The sequence below is a fragment of the Lynx rufus genome, unplaced genomic scaffold (assembly GCF_022079265.1).
Source record: "Lynx rufus isolate CCGP_SWC_20201006 ecotype Redwood Valley unplaced genomic scaffold, mLynRuf1.p SCAF_4, whole genome shotgun sequence".
NCBI lineage: Eukaryota > Metazoa > Chordata > Mammalia > Carnivora > Felidae > Lynx > Lynx rufus.
In genome coordinates, this window is record NW_025814856.1 from 55,831,073 (window position 1) to 55,854,983 (window position 23,911).

General features: G+C 54.7%; 1 protein-coding gene across 1 annotated transcript; it reads right to left on the minus strand.

Moving 5' to 3' along the window:
- Nucleotides 1–1,025: 1,025 nt before the first annotated feature.
- HDAC11 (histone deacetylase 11) lies at nucleotides 1,026–23,911 on the minus strand. The gene is made up of 10 exons (XM_047095859.1): nucleotides 23,888–23,911; nucleotides 22,798–22,946; nucleotides 20,478–20,578; nucleotides 9,803–9,919; nucleotides 8,232–8,274; nucleotides 6,411–6,487; nucleotides 5,070–5,132; nucleotides 3,972–4,068; nucleotides 2,883–3,061; nucleotides 1,026–2,740 (listed from the first exon to the last, which is right to left on the minus strand). Coding segments are annotated over exons 1-10 (1,044 nt in total). The 5' UTR covers nucleotides 23,890–23,911; the 3' UTR covers nucleotides 1,026–2,524.

Consider the following 23,911-nt stretch of genomic DNA (forward strand, 5'->3'; position numbering starts at 1 on the left):
ATGCCCAAGGCAGTGGGCTGCTGCATTCATTTCCGGCCTCTGCCCCCCACCAGGGCTGTATTAGCCTAGCCTCGGGCATTCCGCGAGTGGCTTAGTCATAGCTGGGCGCTGCCGTTCCAACGCCTGTCTGAGTGCCCCCCAACCGGCCCCAATGGAGAACAGAGCCGTAACTTAGGCAGATGAAACCCCTTCTCCCCAGGCCTCAGCCAGCCCACCAGCCAGACGTGGCACCAGGGTCTACAGGAGGAGCAGGGAGGGGGCTCTAACAGGCTAAGCCACTTGTCTAAGGCCCCACATTCAGGCCCAGGTAGAGCACGGCTCCCACGTGGGCTTGGGTTCCAAGGTCTGCCCGCTCCCCTGTGTGCTGGGGGGGAGGGACTGCCCTGCCTCCCATGCCAGATGTTCATGCTCCAGATCTCCAGGAGGCTCTGGATGGAGTCTCCTGCAGAAATCTCACGCCTTCCGGGCATCAGCGCTGCTCCCAGCGGGCTCCACCAGAGAGTGCTTTCCCAAGCTTTCCTGCCCCCCAAGTTCTCCCTATAGCACATGTCCGACCCCGGACTTCCCCCAGCCTGTCCCCCCTCTCACCCTGGGCTGCAGGACCCCCCCCCCCCATCCTGGTCAGCAAGGTGCTCGGCTAGAGACTCAGCACTTCACAAAGTTGGCACGTTCCCTTGGGTTTTTATAACTTGGGGTATCACTTACCAAAAGCAGACAACTCAGGTCTTAAGAACAGATACTGGGGGTGCCTGGGTGGCTCAGTCGGTTAAGCGTCCAACTTTGGCTCAGGTCATGATCTCACGGTCCGTGAGTTCGAGCCCCGCATTGCCTGCTTTGGATTCCATGTCTCCCTCCCTCTCTCTCTCTCTCTCTCTCTCTGCCCCTCTCCCCGTTCTCACTCTTTCTCTCTGAGAGAGGCCATGTCCGGCCTCGTTCAATGTGGATTTTAAATCTTTACTTCCTCTAATCCTTAGGAGGTAAGGATGCTCCATCTCAAGAACACACGGCAGCCAGTCCGATCAAGAGCCTTTATGGTTCTCTACAAACAGAAGCTCAACGGTGATGAAGCCAGCCCACTGCCTGCCCCCACGTGTCACAGGCCCCAGGTGGAAATGAGGGGATGTTAGGTACCTTGAGTCAGATGCAGAGAAACCAACGGCAAGGGCAGGGGGCGGGTGAGGGGGTCCAAGGGCGTGGTTAGTGCCTCGAGGTCTAGTCCAGGAGGTCAGCCGTTTTGACAGTTCACGATTTTCAAGCCCTTCCTCCCGTCCCCCAACAGAGGGAGCACCAAGGGAGTGTAAGGGAGAAAGTGGGGAAATGCAGGAGCACCCCCAGATGGTAATGAACGGGAGTCCCCCAGGTGCGGTTGACCGGGGACCGGGATGTGCCTCCGCTGGCCCACTTTTTCTCCCCACCCCACCTTTGATCGCTAAGAACACACTCAGGTAATGAAGGGTGGATGCTCTCCCCACCCAGCTCTCTGCGGGGGGCCCAGGGTGTCCCCTTCAGATTAGAGCTGAGAACAAGGTCAGGGTCTGGGGTTTTTCAAAGACCAGAAGTCAGGGCCCACTTGGGACCTTGGACACTGGAAGCAATAGCCCCACCTAAGGCCCTGCCCCAGGTCCTACCCGTTACAACCCACGGGCCAGGATGGATATGTCTGCCCTCCTTCCCAGAACTCCAGCCTGACCACCGGCACCTCCGTCCTCACCTGGGGCCTCAGGTCCTGTAGGACCCGGCTTGGCCACCTGTCCCCATCCCCAGTGTCCCCTTCTGGGCCTCACCCTCCTCTGTCCCCTCCTCAGCTGGGTTGGCAGCCCCCTCAAGCCTCCAGTGCTGAGGCCCATCTCTGACAGGCAGGACCATGACTAAAGCACAGATTTGGAGCTCCTCAGGCCTCTCCTCTCCTTATCAGCACCGAGGAGCCCTAGGAAAGCAGGTCCAGCCCTTGCTTTATTGAAGGGGAACACCAGAGGGGAGACGCCACTCGAGCCCCGTTCCCCGCCACCCCTTACATCCAGGACACCCAGGACCAGGTGTCCTGCCTGCTGGCTGGGAATCCAGAGTCCCCCTCCAGAGGCCTCACTGCAGCACCCAGCTTTCAGACCCCCCCACACGGACACGGGCACCCATGGCTCCCCATGCCCTGCCCTAGGTGAGGGCGAAAGGGTGGGGCAAATCACATGACTCCTGCCCCCAAAGCCTCACCTGCCCTTCTCCCTCCTCGGGAAACTGCCTGCCTCTGCAGGGCCTGGTCAGACCTGGGGCCCCACGGGAGGTCTTCTGGGACTCAGGCCCTGCCTTCTGCCCCCGCCCACAGAGGGGCCTGGAGACCCTCTGACACCCAATGGGGAGAGCGGAGGGGCTGCCCCTAAGGCCAGCCCGGTCGGGGACGGGCCCCTGCCCCTCGGCACCTCCTGGCAGCTGCCCCCACCACCCCGTGGTTAGAAAAGGAGAAGCGCTGAGGGGCGGGCCGGGCTGAGGCAGGCAGGGAACCGCGCAGAAGAGCAGAAGGGTGGCGTGGTCAGGGCACCTCGGGAGGCAGCAGAGGGGTGTCCGAGTTCTGTGCCGAGACGCTGGGGGACTCAGACCCAATGAGCCCGAGGCTGTACAAATTAAGGATGGAGTCGGCAATGATGCGGGCCGTGCGCTTCTGGTATCCGCCCGAGGTCACCATGAGGATGGGCACCTGGCGGCCTCGGACCACCCGAAACACCAGTTCGTCCCGCTTCACGATGCCCTGTGGGGGGAAGGGGGAGGCTGACTCGGGCGGGCGGCCGGGGCCCCGCGGCTTCCAGAAGTCCCGCTGTGATCGCCGCTGCTTCCGCCCACCTTCCCTGCTGCACACCTCCCCCTGCACCCCCCTCAGGGCAGGGACGCACCTGGGGGCTGATGGACAGCCCCCCAAGGCGGTCGCCCTCAAGGATGTCGGTGCCCGCGTTGTACACGACCACGTCCGGCAGGTGCTCCTGGAGGGCTTTCTGGAGGTTCCTCTCCACTTTATCCAGGTACTCGTCGTCCTCCGTGCCCCACTCCAGCTCCACCTTCCGCCTGATGGCCTCTGAGGGAGAGACAGGAGTAGCCCCGTAGGAAAAGAAAGGCCAACGAGCTCAGGAGGGCCCAGTGCCCCAGCAGGATCTGACGCAGTCTAACTCCAGCACTGCTCCCCCTCATTCATTCCGCCCCAAATGAAACTAAAGAGCGCCAAGAACCGCAAAGGGGGCACGGCCAAGGGAGAGAAGGGAGTGCAGAAGAAACACTTTGCCCTGGGGATTTCCAGACCCCCTGTCAATGACATCTGGAGCCTCTGCCCAGAAATGAGGACCCTGCTGTGCCCTCAGGCCCAAATCCAGCACCTTAATCGGAAACCAGGCCACTGAGCCACACCTGGGGCTGAATGACCCTGAGCAGATGCACTGGCATAAACGTGCCCTTCCTGCACTTGTGTCCCCTATTTGCAAAGCGGGCGGGGCCCTGTGTCTTCAAAGTTCATCTGAGAGTCTCCGCCTTTTGGCTGGTAAGTTTAACCCCCCTGCATTTATTTTCACAACTGTTACATTTGACATCTGAAAATGTATTTTGTGTTTTCGACTTCTATTTTGTATTTTCGACTTCTATTTTGTATTTTCGACTTCTCATATTTTTCCTCTCATTTCTTTTTTGTCATTCCCTATTTGCCACCAGACAAATGCATACCCAGGAGGGGTCTATTTTTATTCTCCTGGTGGGTACCCTGATGTAAGGACCCGCACATGTGTTTGTCGGACAGGTTTATGTGATCTCGGGTGGGTCAAGTGACTTCTTTAGGTCTCAGTTTGCACATCTATAAAATGGGAACACACCCCCACCTCCAGGGCTGCTGAGGACAAATGAAGTGACTTCTGCAGAGGCCAGCATGTAGGGAATACTCAGGAGAGAGCTCCATATGAGCACGACCGCACTTAAGACTGAGGGATGAGGGGGCAGCTTACGCTTGGCGAAGCGGTCCCCGGGGTAGATATGGCGGTTATACACATCCATGATGTACACGCGCTTGTCACCCATGAAGTCCCGTTCATGCCCATTGCCCTGTGGAGAGGACACAAAAGCTGCTTGCACACAGGGGCCCTCAGCAAGGCCAGGAAGCCTGCACACACCCACCCCAGGAAATGCCCCATGAGCCTGAGGAGCTCAGCTGGTCCCTGGAGGCAGAGGGTCTCGTGGCTATTAAGTAGCAGAGCTGGAATTCAACCTGAAAACGCAGCCCCATGACCTTCTAGCATGACCTTGAGCGGGGCCCAGCCCTCTGAGTTTCCTCTCCATGGAATGAGAAAGGAGTTCTAACCCTGCCACCCTCTGGAGTCTGTGGTGGGATCGGCTGGGATCAGGGACGTGAAAGGGAACCTGTAAAGGGCTGTGCAGGTGTGGCTCAGTTCCGAAGCTCAGTGTCATAGGACTCCACTGCGGGGTGCCCAGCGGCACACAGGCACAACAGCAGTGGGGGGGGAGGTGTCCTCAAGAGCCCAGGTGACACCCTGCCCGGTCTGACCGGAGGAGCCAGCCCCATATTTGGAGCCCTGAGGAAGAAGTAACCCGGAACCTGAGCAAGCCTGAAATCATGCATGTGAGCATCTGTCTGAGGTGCAGCCCCACAGTAGTCCTCAGCTCCGTGCAGGGGTGGCACCCCAAACTGACTAGGAAGCACTGGGGAGCCACAGCAGGCTTCAGGGCGTGAGAATGGTGTCGCCACCCTGGGCTTTAGGAAAAGCCATCAGCCAGGTGTGTTGGGCAGTCAGAAGGGAGGAAGATCCTTTGGTTTGACTGAAGCAATGAGGCGGACCCCGTGCCCTGGCTGGGCTGAGTGGCGCAGAGGGACAAAGACCGACCCTCCACTTTTGGCCTGAGGCACAGAGGATGAGCAGTGAGGGGAGAGGCAGATCAGGGTGGGGGGGAGCAGAGGCCCAGCTTGGGGCTTGGCAATGTTCCCAGGGGGAAGGGAGCCCCCCACAGTAGGGGGCTGTGGGACAGAGCTGATGGGCATCAGCTGGGGGGGCGGGGCCATGAGACTGCAGCCCCCACAGGGTACTCACCTGATGGGCATCGAGATCAACGATGGTGGCTCTGGAGATGCCCTCCACTCGCTCAAACAGAAACTGCCAGGGGAGGAAAGGGGGAGGTGAGGACTCAGACAAGTCAGAGGACATAGCCCCTTGGGGATTCCCAATTGGCAAGGGGTCAGGTGGGAGGCCTGACAGGCTTGTGGGCAATCAGGCCACCGGGCAAAGACCTCACACACTCAGAACTGTGTGGCTCAAGAGAAGCATGTGTGCATGGTCAAGGAAGGCTCCCTGGAGGAGGCAGCATGTGCTGTGCCCTGAAGGGCTGGAGATTAGGAGTGGGGCAGTTGGGCTAGCTCTTAGAGAAAGCCCAGGATTCCTACAGGAATATATACGGGTTAAGAAGGTGAAACCTCTCCCCAAGGCTGTGCCCTCTGCCTTATCCCACAAGGCCAAGTTCTCATGCCTCCTCTGGGAAGCCCTCCTTCCCCTCCCTACCCCCAGGAAGGTCTCCTGTGTGTCACCCTCTCTAAATGACCAGGGTCTGTTGACCTGCTTACTCCCCCCATTAGTCTGTGTGCCCTAACACAGAGGCCCCTGAGAGAACAGGGGCCACATCAGTCCATTCCTGATGCCCAGAACAAGGCCAGGCACAGGGTGGTTAAGAGGGGCTCTGCAATCCAGCAGAGGTGTCGGCCAATGCCAGCTCTGCACCTTTCAGCCGTGTGACCTTACCTCCCCAGGCCTGGTTTTCCTCATCTGCACACATGAGGATTAAATGAGGGAAACCTGGGTGGGTCAGTCGATTAAGCGTCGGACTCTTTTCAACGTTTATTTATTTTTGGGACAGAGAGAGACAGAGCATGAACGGGGGAGGGGCAGAGAGAGAGGGAGACACAGAATCGGAAACAGGCTCCAGGCTCTGAGCCATCAGCCCAGAGCCCGACGCGGGGCTCGAACTCACGGACCATGAGATCGTGACCTGGCTGAAGTCGGACGCTTAACCGGACTTAAGTCGGACTGCGCCACCCAGGCGCCCCCGCGTTGGACTCTTGATCTCATGGTTAGTGGGATCGAGCACGGAGCCTGTTTGGACTTCTCTCTCTCCTCTCTCTGCTCCTCTCCTGCTCCCTCCCTCCCTCCCTCCCTCTGTCTCTCCCTCCCTCTCTCTCTCTCTCTCTCTCCCCCCCACCCCGGAAAAAAAAAAAAAAAAACCAGAAAGTGTCAGATCTGCATTGGAGTCCCTGCCAGCTTCCTCCCCTTCTGAGACTCAGTTCCCTTCTCTGTAATGTGGAGGAGAACCCCAAGTTGGGGGTGGGGGGGGATTCAAGGGAGGGCTCCTGGAGGCGAGCCCCCACGCACGCTCGGGCGCACCTTGATGGCCAGTGTGATGTCCGCGTAGGCACAGAAGCCTCCGCCCCGGTCACTGGAGCAGTGGTGGAAGCCTCCACCTGCGGAAGGGCAGACACAGCGTGGTCAGGGCCAGGCACTGCCCCGCCCCTACATCCTCCCCACATCCCGTCCCTGCTCAGCTCCCAGGGACAGGCTCCCGGGACTCCAGGTCGGCAAGTTGAACTGAGCACCCAGGTGCGTCACCATCCCTGGGTCAGGAGGTAGCTTTGCCATCACAGCCATCCCTACCCGGAGCAAGAAACCTCGCAGGCTGTCCCAACGAGTGAGTCCACAGTGCCTGTCACAACCCCCAAGGGCTAGGAGCTTGTCTTTCCCCAAAGTGTCCCTTGCCTCTGCAGAGCCAGGCCGGCCCCCAAGTGATTTCCCATGCCAGGGAGGGGTGGTGGGGCTATGGGGGACCCATTTACCCTGGGACCACCCAGATTCTGCAGGTGGTAGAAAGGGATGGTCAGGAAGGGCACCTTCTGATGGTCTTGGCCACCCATGGCCATGGGGAAGGCCTTAGACACCAGGGTCTGGCCACAACCTCCCCCCTGAGAGCCCATTGCCCTGCAACCTGAGTTTCGGGGGCCTCTGAAATTGAGCCCAACAACTGCCCCACCCAGCAGTTAGGGTCCAGGGCCCACAGCTACAAAGGATTTGCCTATTCTCATGCCAAGAGGCTGTCAACGGATCTTAACAAGATAATAGCCAATAATGAACTCCTATCCAGGCACAGAGCTCACTGAAACCTCCCTATAGCCCCTAGTGGGGGCACGATTGCCATTACCTCCATTCTACAGATGAAGAAACTGAGGCACACAGAAAATCAAGCAACCTGCCTGGGATCACACAGCTCACTAACAGCAGAACCAAGATTCAAACCCAGGCTGGATCAACACCTGGCCTCTTAACCTCTATCAGGTCATAACATCTTCCACGGGGGAAGGGCCTCCCGAGGCCCTCGTGGGGACCCCGCTGTAGACACACACAGGGCATGCCTCTTTCATCCATCCGTTCAGCAGTAGACCGTCACATCACGGTGATGTCAGATCCGATGTTCAGTAACTGGCAATACCAAGATGGAAGAGACCGAGCCCTGGCCTTGTGGAGCTCACAGCCAAAGGCGGGGGTTCTCCCCCACACCCATTTCTTCATCGATATGATGGGGCTGACATGATAATGCCCAGCTCAAAGGAGAGGCCAGACAGTAAAGAGGTTTGCTAACTGTGAAGTGCTGTACCTCAGTGAGGGACACACAAGGAAGGGATGAGGAAAACGTCTGTGTAACCCTCCCGTGAGCCAGTCTTGGGGGAGAGTCCAGGGGACTCCGGAGTGCTGGCCCTCGGGTCCCTGACATGGCATTGACCCTGGGCCTGTCTGCCCATTACGTGACTGTGGCCCTGAAGGCTGTCCTGGGCCCCGGGAGGCTGATGGAGTTTTTCAGGAAAGACTCTGAAATTCTGCAGGTTTCAGCCCCATGCAGGGCTGCCCAGGGGATGACGCAGGCTTTTACAGACAGAGTGAGCCCCTTGTCACTGGAAGTATGCAAAGGCAGGGCTGGGGAGCCATCTGGAGAACTCTTTTAGATGAGAATCCCACACCAGATGGAGGCACTGGTTGGTCCCTCCCAGGCACCAGATGGCCGAATCCCCGCCCCCCCCCCTCCAGACCACTTTAAGAAGGAGGTTCAGGGTGGTTCTGAAGGCACCAGAGCATCTGAACTCACAGTGGTTGCCTTCAGGTTCCTCCTGGCCCTCCCAGCCCAAGGACCCAGCAAGCCAGACCGGCTGGGGCACTCACCCACATTGATGGCCCAGCCTCGCTCCATGGCCAGCTTCCCTGCCTTTGGAGACAAGCACAAGGTGAGAGGCACAGGCAACCAATTCCCTCACTCATTCATTCACTGATTCATTCATTCTTCCTTCCTTCCTTCCTTCCTTCCTTCCTTCCTTCCTTCCTTCCTTCCTTCCTTCCTTCCATAAACACCATTTCCAGAGAGCTCTGACATAGGATGATCTATGAGGTAGGGTTCAGGAGACCCCCACCCTCCAGCAGACTCAGACTCAGTCTTGAAGTACCAGACTGGCTGCTGTATGAGAACTGCAAAGCCGCAGAACTGCAATTCTGAGAGGTGACTAGAAGAAACCAAAGTTAAATAGTTATGATCACACGTGAGCTGACAAGGATTTTGAGGAGGCTTTCAGTGGAAAAATAGACAATTTTTTTTTTAATTTTTTTTTCAACGTTTATTTATTTTTGGGACAGAGAGAGACAGAGCATGAATGGGGGAGGGGCAGAGAGAGAGGGAGACACAGAATCAGAAACAGGCTCCAGGCTCTGAGCCATCAGCCCAGAGCCTGACGCGGGGCTCGAACTCACGGACCGCAAGATCGTGACCTGGCTGAAGTCGGACGCTCAACCGACTGCGCCACCCAGGCGCCCCGAAAAATAGATAATTTTTGACCCACAGAAATACGGTAGGCTGAATACCAAAATCTTGTAGGAAATCATGGTCTGGGAGTGGGCAGTGATATTTAAAAAAAACAAAAAACAAAAAACAAAAAACAATTTCCAAAGCTAAAAAGAAAACTATAGATCAATAGGTCTTGATCTGGCTCTGGATGAATTCATCCCACACCGAGGGGGCGCCTGGGTGGCTCAGTGCGTTAAGCCTCTGACTCTCGATTGCAGCTCAGGTCACGATCTTGCGGTCTGTGAGTTTGAGCCCCACATTGGGTTCTGCACTGACAGCTCGGAGCCTGCCTGGGATTCGCTCTCTCTCCCTCTCTCTCTGCCCCTCCCCCTGCTCATGCTCTGTCTGTCTCTCTCTCAAAACAAATATTTATGAAATATTCTTTAAAAAAAGATTATCCTACATCTAAATCTGAAATGTTTCTCTACCTCCAATTAACTCGGCAGCCTGTGGCTAATTTTAAAGACAACTACATATGGGATGAAGAAGCTACTTTTGCTGTAAGTATTCTTTACTGTCACCCCCATGATGGGCAGTGAGGGGAGCATCGCCCATCACTGAAGCCATGGGGGCTTGGTTTTGCCATCTTGACTTGAGAACACTATAGCCATAGCTTGAGGATACACCCCCTGGGGAAAGGGGATATATCTTATACACCAGCAAATACGGTAACTCTCATAGGAGGTCATGGGGGAAGGAACAAGGAATTCTAATGTCCCCAAGTGGGAAAGGCTTTGGGAGAAAGAGTCATTGTTACTGTGCCTTGAGGACTATTTAGGATTTTGTTCAACTACAAAGTGGGAGGAGAGTATTCCGGATGGAGAGCCCAGAGTGGGCAAAGGCCCGGAGGTGTGGGGTCCCAAGCCCAGCCCTTCCTCCCACCTGCATCCCCACCTACCATGATGGTTCCTCCCGTCTGGGTCCGAAGGGGCTTCAGCACCTTCCTCTGCACAAGGAAGTTGGGGAGAAAGATGACAGGGGGGATCTCTGTGATGGTGGCAACAGCAAAGGACCACTGTGGAAGGAGACACAGGTCGTTATGCCCAGAGCACAGAGGCAACAGCTGGGAAATCAGATTGCCAGTTTCCAGGTGACCTGGGAGAACTTCCAGTCAAGTGCAGTTCCTTTGGTAAGAAGTGAGAGCCCCTGACCCAGCTTTGGGCTCAGTAAGAACAGTTCCTTGCCTTAAAGCTGTTGGCCCACATTCCTCCAAAGCCCTTGGCTGCCCTCTTGCGCCCAGAGCGAGAGCTGCAGAGGACGCCAAGTCACAGGGGCGGCAGACCCAGCCCTGGCCCAGCCCACCCACTGTACAGAAGGGGGAGGACACTGAGGCCCTGAGCTGGGAAGATCTTTCTTTCCAACGTCAAACAGTGAGTCAATGGCAGAGCCAGCACTGGAAGCCCAGGTCCGCTTCCCCGGCACATGACCTCGTCATCCACTAGGAATTGGTCCTCCCTTCAAAAGGCGTATCAGGCCCTCGTTTCTGGCTACCGAGGCAGGAGGGTCTAGGGTACCCAAAAGGCATTCGCATGAAGATTAGGACACAGCTTTCCCTGTGACCCTCCCAGACCCCGGGGCAAATGTCCATGGGTCCGGATCCCGAACCACCTGCTGCCTGGCTGAGAATGTACCTGGATATGTGCTCCCTGCTCTCCTCTGACCCCAGGCAGAGCCTCAGAGGGGCCCAGGGCACTCTGTAAATATTTACTGAGGCTCCACGGTGGGGGCTACTCCTGTCCTTCCGACACAGCCCACAGCCCAGCAGGGAGGCACTCATATGCAATGTGGCAAAGCCTTTTGATGGAGAACATGGTCTGGGTCCAGGTGGGAACACAGCAGCTTTCTGGAGGCAGTGACCTCCAAGCTGAGTCTGAAGGTGAACGGGAGTTGCCCGGATGTCACAGTCAAGGTGAAAAGACAACTACTGGCAAAAGGAAGTGAGTCCGCGCTCACGAGAAGTTGGGTACAACTGGGGCGGGGCCAGGCCTGTCCCGTAGGGCCTGTGCTGCCAGAGAATGTTCTCTCTCAGACAGCCTCATCAGAGCAGCAGGGAGCCATCAGATGGTGCTTGCCCAAGCTATTCTGGCTGCAGCAGGAGGACCAATTAGGAGAACTCGAATAGAAGCAGCAGCCACCCCAGGGAGGAAGAGAGAAATAATGAGGGTCCAGAGGAGGGGAAGATGGGGAAGGTTAGCAGATAGCACGTAGGGGATGGGCAGACAGAGGAGTCCAGGATGCAAGGTTGGAACCCCAAGACTCCAACCCTGAAGGCAAGGGCCAGAAGGGCAGCCCACTGTGAAAATCGAGGGCTGTCCTGGGACAGGGTGGGAGTGGGGCAGAGGTATGGCCCTCAGGAGGCCAGGCAGAGAGGAGTTTCAGGAAGGAGTAAGCCAAGGGAGGTGTTGAGAATGGGGAGCATGGCCACTGGGTTCTCCCACCAGGGGAGGAGATTTAGGGCAGGAGAGGCATGTTCGGTAAGGGCGAGGAGTCAGCAGAGAGGAAAGAGGATGGGCCAAGGATGAGGTAGGACAGCAGAAAGGGCATATGCCTGGGAAGGTCCTGGCAGGCGCCTTAGCCAGGGGGCACTACTTGAGGCCAGGGTGAGAAGGCAGGACAGGCCCCATGTCAACTTCCATAGGGTCCAGGTGTGCTGGGAAACCCAGGCTGCCTGAACTGCACTGAATACCTGTGTGGCCACCCCCAGCCCCCACCCAGGCCACCAAGGCTGAGGACAGTTGTAGGCTGGGGAAGCCCTCACTCAAGTGAAGGAGCTGGTGAACGTGGCGTATGGCCCACAGACCACTTGCAGTCTGAAAAGGGAGGTGCCCCTCCAGCCTTCCTCAACCCCCGGCCTCCCAGCTGCACCACGGAGGCATCACAGGGCCTGGGAGATGGTAAGGGTGCTAGAGCTGAGACCAGCCAGGAAGGCTGGAATGTTCCAAGACCTGTCCGTGTGCATGTGTGTGCGTGTGGTGGGGGACAGACCCAGAGAAGGGAAGGTGGCCAGCTCTGTTCGTCACACCAATCCCACTGCCCAACACAGGCTTGGCCTATGGGAGGCATAGAACCATGGTTTTCTTCCTTTTTTTAAATTTTTTATTAGGCTCCATGCACAACGTGGGGCTTGAACCCATGACCCTGAGATTAACAGTTGCATGCTCTACAGACCCAGCCAGCCACGAGCCCCAGAACCACAGTTTTCTATGAATAAACAGTGAACACAACAACTCAGCCGCTGAAGGAACACGTTAAGCCACTGCCTCCCTCTCTCCCTCAGCAAGCTAGCAGGGAATAAGGATTGGAAGAAAATGAAAGCTTATCCCAGCCTCCCGAGGGGTCCCATATAGACACAAAACCACGAAGGGGGCATGTTTTAAAGTATGTTCCGCAGCAACTGCCTAGCCCAGCGCGCTATCAGGAAAGGGTTCCACATCAAATGACTCTGGGAAACACTGCTTATGTTGTCCACCTCTTGGAAACTCACATGGGAAACATGTAAAGGGCTCGAAATTTTGCCGTACAGAACCCTATCCGCTGCCCGAGTTTTCTGGCCACAAACCTCTGCCGGCCTGCCTTACTTTTTACACAACGCCTACTGACCTTTGGAAAGCTGCAATCACGTGGGACACACTAGGGAATGAATCTTCCACGGGCCGGGTATAAAGTCACCAGAAGCGCGTCTGGGATGTAGCCAAGGGGACCAGTCCCCTTGGGAGAAGAGTCACGTCTGCCAACGTTTCTCCACTTCCGGCAATGAGAGATGGTGCCAGACGTCTCAGCCCTCTCCTGGGCCCAGCCGTGGCCTCTGTGCAAGGCAGTGGTGCTGCCTATGATGAGCTAGACTCGTGCTGTCCCATCCAGCGGCCACCAGCCACACGTGGCTACTTGGGTATAATTTTAAATGAAAAATTTTTTATTAGAATTTTGTTACTTCAATCAAGAAAATAGAATTTCGTTCCTCAGTCTCACTGGCCATAGTTCAACTGCTCGATAGGCACGTGTGCCTAGGGGCTACTGGCCAGGGCCATTCCAGAACATGTGCACCGTGGCAAAAAGTTCTATTGGATGGAGCTGCTCCAGAAAAACCACCAGTGGCCAGGGTGAAAAATAGATGGGGTGGGAGGGGCAGGCTGGTGGCTGGGCCCTGGAGGAGGGGGTGGGCGGGGAGGTTCTACACAGGGGCGTGCAGGGCAGCAGGCTGGGATGAGGGCACCCAGATCAGGCCCTCTGAGAGCCTGGCCCCAGGCAAGGGCATCGAGGGATGGGCTAGATGGGAGTAGGGTGGGGACAGGGCTCAGAAGTCCTCCTCAGAGTAAAAACTGGTCCGACTCTGGGCTTTGCCACTGCTGTGTCAATTTGGACACAACCCTTACTTCCCTCTCGTCTCCTCATCTATGAAACAGGGACCCCTCCCCAGCAGGCCTAAAACGGGGCCTTACACCAATCTGCCAGGCCTGTCCTCAACTCCCCATCTGAAGACCCCCCCGGCTCCACCCCGACCCCTGCCCTTGCCTCATCTTTCTGCACAGCGCCTGTCTCTACCTGGCGTTACGATATGTCTCAGTTGTTATCTGTCTGTTCCAGAAGGATGCCACAGCCAGGAGTGTAAGCACACACTCATTCTCATTCCTGCTATACAGATGATGCTGAGAGTGAAGCCTGCACACAGCAGGTGCTTAGAGCGCATGCCGCCCACCCTTGCCCAGACTCCTCCCTGCCTACACACTCCCTGGAGGAGGCCACCTCCCCTGCACCCTGCACCGCCCAGGAGAGCTGGATGACTAGCTGATAAGGGGCTAGGACAGTCTGGCCCTCTGCTCCCAAGACAGCACAAATGCAGACCCCTCCTGGGGTCAGGTGAGGCCATACATGTGCCCAGCTGCTTCCCCTCCCCCCCTTACAGGTGTCACCCGAGGCTTGCCCTCAGGGAATCCCTTGCACCTCCATCCCCACCACAGTCTCTGCTTCTAGGGCTGTGCTTCTCCAAGTATAGTTCCCAAACCAGTAACACCAGCACTTGAGAACTTGTCAGAAACACAGAGTCTCAGTCTCCTCTCCAGACCTCCTGAATCCAAAACTCTGGGAGTAGGGACCAGTGATCTGCATCACGACAAGCCTTCCAGTGGATTCCAATGCTTAAGCAAGTTGCAGAACCACTGCTCTAGCGAACTTGAGCCCATAGTGCTGAATGAATGAATGAATGAATGAATGAATGACATAAACAGAGGAGGTTTTACCACCCCAGCCTAATGCCCACTGCCCACCAAAAGGCCTGGCCTGCGAGCTTCCCCAGTAGAGACTGGCTGCAACCCCATGTGGAGGCCCCAACTGCTTGGTTTGGGTCAGAACTTTCCACCAGTGGAAGTGGGAGCAAAAGGAGAGACAGGGAAAAAATCCACACCATCATCTCAGTTGATGAAGAAGGAGCCTTTGACAAAATCCAACACCCTTTCATGATAAAGTCCATCAACAAATTAGAAACAGAAGGGAACTCTGCCAGGCTGGCAGAGGGCATTTATCATACACACGTGCACACGCAAACACACACACACACACACACACACACACACACAATCACATAGCTATCACCATACACAGTGCTAAAAAACTGGAAACCTTCAGCCTAAGATCGGGAACAAGAGAGGGATACCCACTTTTGCCCCTTCTATTCAACCTCACACTGGAAGTTCCAGCCAGAGCAATTAGGAAAGAAATAACAGGTCTCCAAACTGTAAAGGAAGAAGTAAAACTAATCTCTATTCACAGATGGCATAATGTTAGCTACAGAGAATCCTAAAGAATACACACACACACACACCTATTAAACTGAAGAACTTATCCAGCAAAGTTGCAGGATCCAAGATCAACACACAAAAATCAGTTGTATTTCTATACCTTAGCAACAAATAATCCATAAAGGAAATTTAAAAAGCAATTCCATTTAAAATAACAATGGAAATAATAGAATACTTGGGACTAAATTTAACCAAGGAGGTGCAAGACCGGTATACTAAACACTACAAAACACGGCTGAAAGAACTTAAGAATCTAAACAAATGAAAAAATAACCTGTGTTCATGGGTTCAAGACCTAATATTGTAAAGATGGCAATACTTTCCGGATTCCTCTACAGATTCAACACAATCCCTATCAAAATCCTGATGGCCTCTTTTGCAGAAATAGAGAAGCTGATCCTATAATTTATATGGAATCTCAAGACACCTCAAATAGCTGAAAAACCTTGAATAAGAACAAACTTAGAGAACACGTAATTTCCAATTTCAAAACTTACTACAAAGCTTCAGTGATCAAAACAATATGGCAGTGGCATAAGAGACACATATACATCAACTGAATAGAACGGAGAGTCCAGAAGTAAATCCATTCATCTATGGCCAACTAATTCTCTACAAGGGTACCAAGACCAGTCAATGGGGAAAGTGTTGTGTCTTTAGCAAATGGTGCTGGGAAAACTGGAGACCACATGCAGCAGATTGAGGTTGGGCCCTTACCGCACACCATATATAAGAATTAAGTCAAAATGGGCCAAAGACCTAAATACAAGCTAAAACTCTTAGAAGAAAACATCGGGGTCAATCTTCATGACCTTGGATTTGGCAATGGATTCTTAGATGTGACACCAAACACACAAGCAACAAAAGATGAAAAAGATAAGTTGAGGTTTAGCGACATTCAAAACTTTTATGCATCCAAGGACACCAGCAAGAGAGCGAAAATACAACCTACAGAATGGGAGAAGATATTATTGGCAAATCACATAACATCCAAAACATACAAAGAACTCTTAAAACTCCATAACCAAATGTCTTAATTGGGCCCGTGACTTGAGCAGACATGTCTTCAAAGAGGCGATATAAATGTCCACCAAGTGGCTGAAAAGATGCTCAGTGCTATTGACCGACAGGGAAATGCACATTACAGCCACAATGAGATACCGCTCCATACCCACTAAGGTCGCTGCAGCCAACCAACCAACCAAACAAACAAAAACCATAAAATAACAAGCGTGGGTGAGAATGTAGAGAAATTGGAACCTTTGTGCACAGTTGTTAGGAATGTAAAACGTGCAGTTGCTGTGGGGGTCATTTTGCTGGCCCCTTGGTTACCCTGTGACCAGCAATTCCACCCCTAGGCATATAACCTAAATAACTGAGTACAGGGACTCAGATATGGACTTGTACATGCGTGTTCATAGCAACAAAAGGCTAAAAGCTGGAAGCAGCCCAAATGCCCATCAACTGAGAAACGGATAAACAAAATGTCTATCCACACAACGGAATATTATTCAGCCGCAATGAGGAATGAAGCACAGACTCACGCCATGGGATGGATCATTCTTGAAAACGATACGCTTGTGCTTGCTGATAGAAGCCTCACGCCAAAGGTCACTTGCTGTGTGACTCCACGCATGTGAGGCCTCCAGAAAAGGCAAGTGCAGAGAGCTAGAACACAGGCTGGTGGTCGCCAGGGGCCGGGGAGAAGGGGAATGGGAGCGGTGGCTTTGTGGGTACCAGTTTCCCGTCGGAGCGACGAAAATATTTTGGAACTAAACAGCAATGGTCGCACCACATCATCAATGTAACAAATGCCACCGATGTTTACACTTTAGGATGGCTACTGGCTATGCTATCTGAATTTTACTGTAATTAACAAGAAAAGGAGACAAGAGCCCCCTCGGAGAAGAAGAGAGAAGTGAGAGAGAGAAATCAGAGGCCCGGGGAGGGGGCCCAGTTCCCCAGAGACTCTCTAAGCCTTTAGCCCCCTGGTGTTCTGGTGCAAGGGTCTGTCTCCCTCCCAGACAGGACTCCGAGTGCTGGGAGGTCGGTGACCAGGCCCAAGAGGTGTCTGGACTTCCTGAGGCTCAGGTGAGCTTGGCTTCTCTCTCTCTCTCGCATGCCACATACCCAGTCTGAACCGCAGAAAATTCTACTGTTTCCTCTTCTTTGCAAACTCCAACTCCTACCACTCCCCCAAAATCCACAGCCGCTGTTTCCAGCCTCGTCTGAGAGCCCGGATCTCTCACCAGATTATTGCGACGACCTCCTTCCTCACTGATCTTCCTGCTTTTGTCTTGCCAGCCTCTTCTCATCACAGCTGCCAAGCAATCCTGCTAAACCCTAGATCAGACCACATCCCTCGGCTTAACACACTCCTTGGCTCCCACCTCCCTCAGAGCAAACAGCAGTGGCACAAAAGGCCCCTGTGTGGTCTGGCCCCTGATCATTTTCTGACACCATCTCTTGCCAGTCTCCCTCCCGTTCCCTCCGATCCAGTGGCAATACTGGAACACACTGCAGATACTCCTGCCTCAGGGCCTTTGCACTTGCTAATCCTTATACTTGGAATGAACTCCCTCCAGATGCCCACATAGCTCACTCCCTCACTGCCCTCAGTCCATGATCACATGTCAGTAAGTCCCTCCTTGACCTCCTTATTTCAAACTGCAGCCCCTACTCCCCCTTTTCCTGCTATACTTTCATCCATGGCACCGAGTGCCTTCTAACACACTATATCATTGACTTGATTATCGTGTCTATTGGCTGACTCCCCCAGATGTCAGCTCCATAAGGAGAGGGATTCCATCTCTTTTGTTCTATCCTGCCTCCCCTGGAACAGAGCACGGTGCTCATTAAACAGTTGCCGGATTAAAAACAAAACAAAACAAAACACTTGCCATATAAAGGTATCCCGAGCACTGCCTAGCTCAGGGTGCACAAGGACGAGATGTCAGATCTGTGTCATGCCACCCCACACCCCAGGCAAACTGTCACTGGGGTTAGCAGAAGGCAGGAGCCTGACCCTGGCCCAACCCAACCAGCACCTTCAGTGGGGCAAACTCTGGGCCTTTCGCACAGTAGGCGCTCAATACACATTTCTTTCCCTGAATGGCCATCACCTGGCAAACATCAGGTACTGTATCCCCATCAATGCCTGGATGACTAAGCATCGAAGGCCACACCAGGCCAGGGCCAGGCGTGAGCCCTGGAACATGGGTGAGGCAGTGCAGGGGAGAGGGTGACCCTCCCACAGTGCACACAGAACAGCCGAGGAAACCAGCAGGAACTCTCCAGGGCACTGTTCCAGATGCCCGCAGCAGAGAAAAAAAGAAAAGGAACATTGCAGAGAGCTGGGGGGAGAGGGGAAGGGGATGAGGATGAATAGAGGCAAGGGGAATGCTCCTGAGCTGCAGCCCCTAAGTGCCAAAATGGGCATGGTGGTTCCTGCCTGAGCATCAAGGGCACATCATACCATGTGGCTCTCCCATGGTATCTGGAACAAAATCCAAACTCCACCCACGGCTTGCAAGACGCAGCATGGCCTGGTGCTGCTGGCCTCCCTGACCACATCTTGTGCCACCTCAGCTTTTTATTCCCTTGAGCATCCTTCTTCCCTCTAGGAGGCAAAGTCCCCTCCCCCTGTAGGTATGTGGTTCTGGAACATTCTTCCTTCAAAGCTCCACACGCTCTTCATTCTTTTGTCTCAGCTCAAACCTCACCTCTGTGAGGCCCTCCCCGACCACCCAGTCACCCTCCACCCTCCACTTAAGTTACCCTCTATTTTTTTCCCTTCACAGCCCTTGGTACTCTGTGAAATCCTCTCGTGTCGTTACTTCTTTATTTCCAGTCTTCCACAACAAAAATGCAAACCCATGGGAGCAGAGAAACTTGCTTATTCTTCATTTTGTACCCAGGACACAGTCAGTATTTGGTATAGATGTGTTGAATGACTGAATGCTTCACCTTAGTAGGTGCGATGGAAATCAGCCTGTTTCTCTTTTTGCTTTTGCTGCCAGAGAGCTCCAAGCCAAATATATAAGCTCAACCATAGCATTTTGGTTAATCCTTTCAGTTGGCATGTCTGAGTGCTCCTGCTGCCCTTGACCTCAATTGCCTACTCAGGTCTCAACCTGTTAATACTTTTTTTTTAATTATTACCTATCACACAGTAAGCTGCCTTTAGGCTTTTGGGGGCCCAAGGCCAGGGACACAGTCAGCCCTGCACAGTTCCCCTGAAGGCTCCTCAAGCAGGTGGCATCCTGGAGCCTAGCCCCCCGTCCCCCTCAGCCTTATTCTGGCACATTCACATTCAATCCACCCTGGTCCCACTCTGTTCTGGTCTCTCCCTGCCCGGACCCGTCGCCATCGGTCCCTGTTCCCCACCCTCACCCTCTGGACTCTGGAAGGCATGTCCTCCTGGCCCAGCTCCTGGGCTGTGGACTGTGACCACGCATGTCCAGGCCCCAGGAAACCAGGGCAGCCAAGGACTGGGCTTCCTGCCAAGGCCTCGCACACCTCTCTCTCCCAGGAGCCAGGTTGCAACCTCTTCCTGGTAATCTTTCATGAGCTGACACTGTCACGGCTTCATCTAGAATTCTCACAGCTCCGGCCAGAGTGGGGGAGGAGGGCGGGTAGCAGCCGTGACCAGGAACCAGGAAGACAGACTGGCTTCTGGATGCCCTGCTTGGGGTCTCCCTGAGGGCTGCTGGACCTCCTGGGTGACCTTGAGCAGGACCTAGGCTTTTCCACCTATAGAGGGGAGGGGCCTGGTGACCTCTGGCATGTGCTGTGACACTGAGTCTAAGACAAGGTGGGGGTCGGGGCTCTGGGCTCCCACACTGTTGGCAGAGGACCTGTGGCATCCCCGACCATGCCCCCACCAGGGCAGGCTGGCAGCACCAGGTTCTGACGCACCTCCCCAGCCTCGCTTCCCCTCTAGACGAGCTCCCCACGCAGAGGCCTCAGAACCTCAGCACTGATGACAGCTTCACGAGCTCCTCTGGAAAAAAGTCACAAGCAGGCAGCCTGGAGGCCCAGTTTGGTCTGCGGGTAGGATTTACAAATGTTGAAATGAGCTGCCGCATTAAGAAACCAGGGACTGCCACTTAATCTGAATTTCCCACTTTTCTTTGAAAGCCAGGCCTTCTGGCCACGTGGGGCCCCCAGGGCAGCTGGGAGGCAGCCACCCACTTGGGAAGGGGCAGGAGCCCCCCAGTTTGCCCCATAAACCACCACTACCACCTACCTGGCCACTTGTGTATATCACTTGCTCAGACCTGGGGAGTTTCACACTAGTTTTTGGCCCAACAGTTTTCAACAAGTCTTTAGCAGCAGAAGCTCTTAGAAAAGAACCTCAAACGTCAGCCCGATATAAAAATAGACCTATGTGGGACAGCTTTGGTTGGATAAGGACAAGGGGCTGGCGTCCCCTCACCCAGCATGTCAGCAAGGGTCTCCGAGGCCTGTTCATAGAACACAGATTGAAAGGCACTAATGTAGAAGCTCTATGAAGGTGCAAACTCCGCCAAGTGGTCGTCCCTGCTTTCATACCCCCAAGGATGGGGAGCTCACTACCCCCTGGAGCAGCCTAACCCATCCCTGGTATCTGCCTTTTTGACACCTCTCTCCTTCTCTTGGGGACCACAAACTCACATGATCCCCCTGCATGAGGGGCAGGAATGGAGCCCCTTGGGGCTGTGCTTCCCCAGACTGAGCTGCCCCTGCTCTGACCACCCCTCCTGGTCAGCAGCCGTCCCCAGGCCCCAGACCCTGTACCTTGAGCTCGTTGAGATAGCGTCTCGTGTGCACCACCAGCAGATCCTCGTCCGAAGCCTCCCGTGCCTCCACCAGCATGCCATCTGACAGAAGCTTCTCTTCTGAAACCACAAAGTGGGCGCCCTGCTTCCCTGATGGCCTCATGGCCGACCCGGCTCCAGACCACCCCTCGGAACAGGCTGCAGGCTTAGCCTCTGCTAGCCCTGCCCCAGAGGAAGTGGGAAACGGCTGGCTTTTGAAAACAGGTCGCCTCCCAGGCCAGTGTGGACAATGGCCAGAGGGCATTAGGCATTGGGCATGAAGCGATCCTTGGGTTTCCCAAGCCACCAACAGCTGAGAGGTGAGCTGGACAGCTTTCACAGGAGGTGGCACATGGGTCGATAAGGCTGACTCAAAATGAGAAAAAGCCTTATCAGTTCTCCCTCTCCACCTTCTGGTGATGTCACGGGAGGCCCAGGGTGGTGTGGTCTCTCTTTCAGGCCTGCCTAACCCTCGCTCATCTCCCTTCTTAACCCAAAAAGCAGCGACCTCACAGACTGCAGCACCCTGAAGTGAATCACAGCTTTCCTGCATTTATTTTTTATTTTTTTACCACGACCTTCTATTTATGGCCAGTGAAACTGCCTTTTCCCATTTAGATGATATAATGTTTCCTTTTAAAACAAGTTTACTTAAGTTTTTTTTTAAGCAGAGGCTAAGTCAAAAAAAAAAATGAAGTAAATAACGGAGCAGGTGGTATAAGGAAACGGCAAGGTCCCCAGAGTGGTTTGCAAATAACTGATGTTGGGGAAACACTGCAGTATTTTATCACCCCTCACATCCACCAGACAAGATTTGCTCTGTTTCGCCAAAGAAGAAACAGGAAGTGGTCTGGGGCACAGTGAGAATAGGACCATGATGCTCTGGGTTCTAGGGAATCAAAGGGACAAGGTCAGAATCCAAAGAAACTGTTTTAATGTGTAACCCTTAGAAAGCAAATGATCCCATACATTTCCTGCACATAGCTCCACATACAGAAGGCACTCTCCATCGCCCCTCCCCCCAACCATATTCCAAGTCTCCCCACTGCCTTCAGGCAAAGGGCCAGCTCTTTTCCTGGCAGCACCATGTGGCCCCTGCCTCCTTTCCACCCACATCCTCCGAGGAGGAAGGAGGGAACTCAGGAGGACTGTCAGCTCAGAGATGAGGGAGACAAGGAATCCTATGTTGAGCTACTGGGTAACGCAGGATCCCAAGAAAGGGCAATGGGGGGAGTGACTCAGGCTGAGTCTGCTGGAAACAGTGCATGAAGGACCATAGTCAGGGAAGCAAGATGAGCAACAGGCTGGCCCCGCTTATTCTCACCATCCTGGCACACCACTTGTCCTTCTTCTACTTAATAGTTTTCTTTGAATGCTCACTCTGGTTACTATTGCAAATGGAAAATCCAAACCAATTGCCATAAATAGAAAAACCAAAAATAGAAAACATATGCGATACAAACAAACTGCTATTAATCTGTAATTTGATTCTATTTTCTGCAACAGTGTGGCTCGCTCTAGATTTGTTAAAAAGGGAGATGCGCTTAGGTGTTAAAGACAGGCTAGCCCCAAAGCGAAACTGTCTCCATGGCATGATCAGGATTGTGTGATTTAAAGATCCACAATGCCTCTTCCTATGCCAGGTAATGTTCCCTACTTCTGTTAACTGAGGAACCCCTAATGCAGGGAAAAGGGAGAATATTCTCGCACTAGCCTGCTGTGATGCCTGAATTTCCCACCTAAACCAGACCCCTGGATTACAAACCGAAGTAAAAAGCACAATCCGGAGCACCACCTTGCTCAGTGGAATGAGCTGTGACAGGTGCGAGCCTGAAGCTCTGGGTTCCAGACCCCACTCTGCTACTTGGTAGCTCTGTGACTTTGGGCATGTTTCCTAACCTTTCTGGGCTCCAATTTCCTCCATCTGTAATCAGTAGGGTTTGGAGCAAAGGCTCTCTAGTTCCTGGACTCTCGGAGCTTATGGGGAACAGACACTGGATTGCTCTAAACTTCACCTTCCTGGTGTCCATCCTTAATCAGCCCCCCTTCTACTGGGCCTCCACGGACAGGGACAGGACTTAAGCCCACAGTGATGGGGAGCAGTGAAGGTCTGAGGCAGGGACATATCATGCTCAGACGCCTGTACTGAAAAGACTCTGCCCACGTGAGTGGAAGGCAGTCTGAGGGCTGAGAGTGGAGGTGGGAGACTGAGGCTTGTGTCAGGGAAGACACAGGGAGGGGCCGGGAGAGAGGGGTGGGTTGGAAGAAGCAGCTGTAGGGTCTGATAGGGCCTTCCATACCTTTCAGGAAGCTGATCACCTTGCCCCATTTTCCCGCATCAAAGGGGTGCAGTTTCTCCAGGCCCATGAAGGTTATGTTGTAGCGTGGTGAATACACGATGGGCCAGCGTGTCTCCGGCACATGCTGGTACAGCTGAGTTGTGTGTGGCCTTCCGTGTGCACAGGGACAGACACAGAGACAGGGGCAGTCTCAGTGTGGAAAGCAGCCTCCTCCTCGCTGCCGGCTGACTTTGACCACACAGCTCCACAGCCGCAGGAAAAGGGCCTCTTAGCAACAGCAACGACGGTCATGAGAGCAGCTCCTCACTGAGCATTGGCTCTCTCCCTGCACTGTCCAACCCAAACCTCACCGGAGCCCTGGGAGGTAGGCGCCACCGGTCCCAACAGAGGTTTGGAGGGGGAACCAGGCGTGCCCAAGGTCACACTGAGGGTGGGTGCAGCACCGGCTGTGCACCCAGGTGTATCTGGCTGCCAGGCCTCGGCACGTCCCCTCCACATTATTACAATTATCCTAAAAAGCTGTGTGGCCCTAGGCCTCAGTTTCTTTAAGTAAAACATGTGGCTGTCGCGAGATGATGCACCGAAACAGCTGAGCACAGAGAGCGCCCTATCCCTGAGAGCTGGGGGTGGGGATGACAGTTCCCAGAAACAGCAGGTCGGGGTTCACGCAGACTGAGGCCCAACCCGCAGCCAGGAATGGAGATCACCTCAGCCTAGCCGCGCAGCTGACCCCCCTCCCCCCCATTACACCTCCGCACAGGGACCAGAAACCCGGCGCCAGCTGTTGCCACTGCGGGAGGCCTCCGCACAGCCGGTGGAGCCCGGGATAGGGCAGACGTCAGCCTGTCGCCGGGCCCCGCCCGGGTCGGAGCCCCGCGACCCTCACCGGTCCCTCGGACCGCAGAGAAGTGGCGCGAGGCCGGCCTGGGCGCACCCGACCCGAGCGCCCCCTCGCCCGCCATACCTGGGCACGCACCTGGCGGCCCGCCGGGTAGCCCGCGCACTCGCGCTCCCGCCCACGGGGACCCCTGGGAACCCCGGGGTCTTGGGTTGGCGCCCCACCCCGCGCCCCCACCCCTGCCTCACTCACATCCCGGGGCCGGGCCCTCCCTGC

Excerpts from the sequence above, each read along its gene's own strand:
- HDAC11 (XM_047095859.1), bottom strand. Across the intron at positions 4,069-5,069 it reads TTGATCTCGATGCCCATCAG|GGCAATGGGCATGAACGGGA; the intron begins GTGAGTACCCTG and ends TCCTCTCCACAG. Across the intron at positions 3,062-3,971 it reads CGGGGACCGCTTCGCCAAGC|AGGCCATCAGGCGGAAGGTG; the intron begins GTAAGCTGCCCC and ends TCTCTCCCTCAG.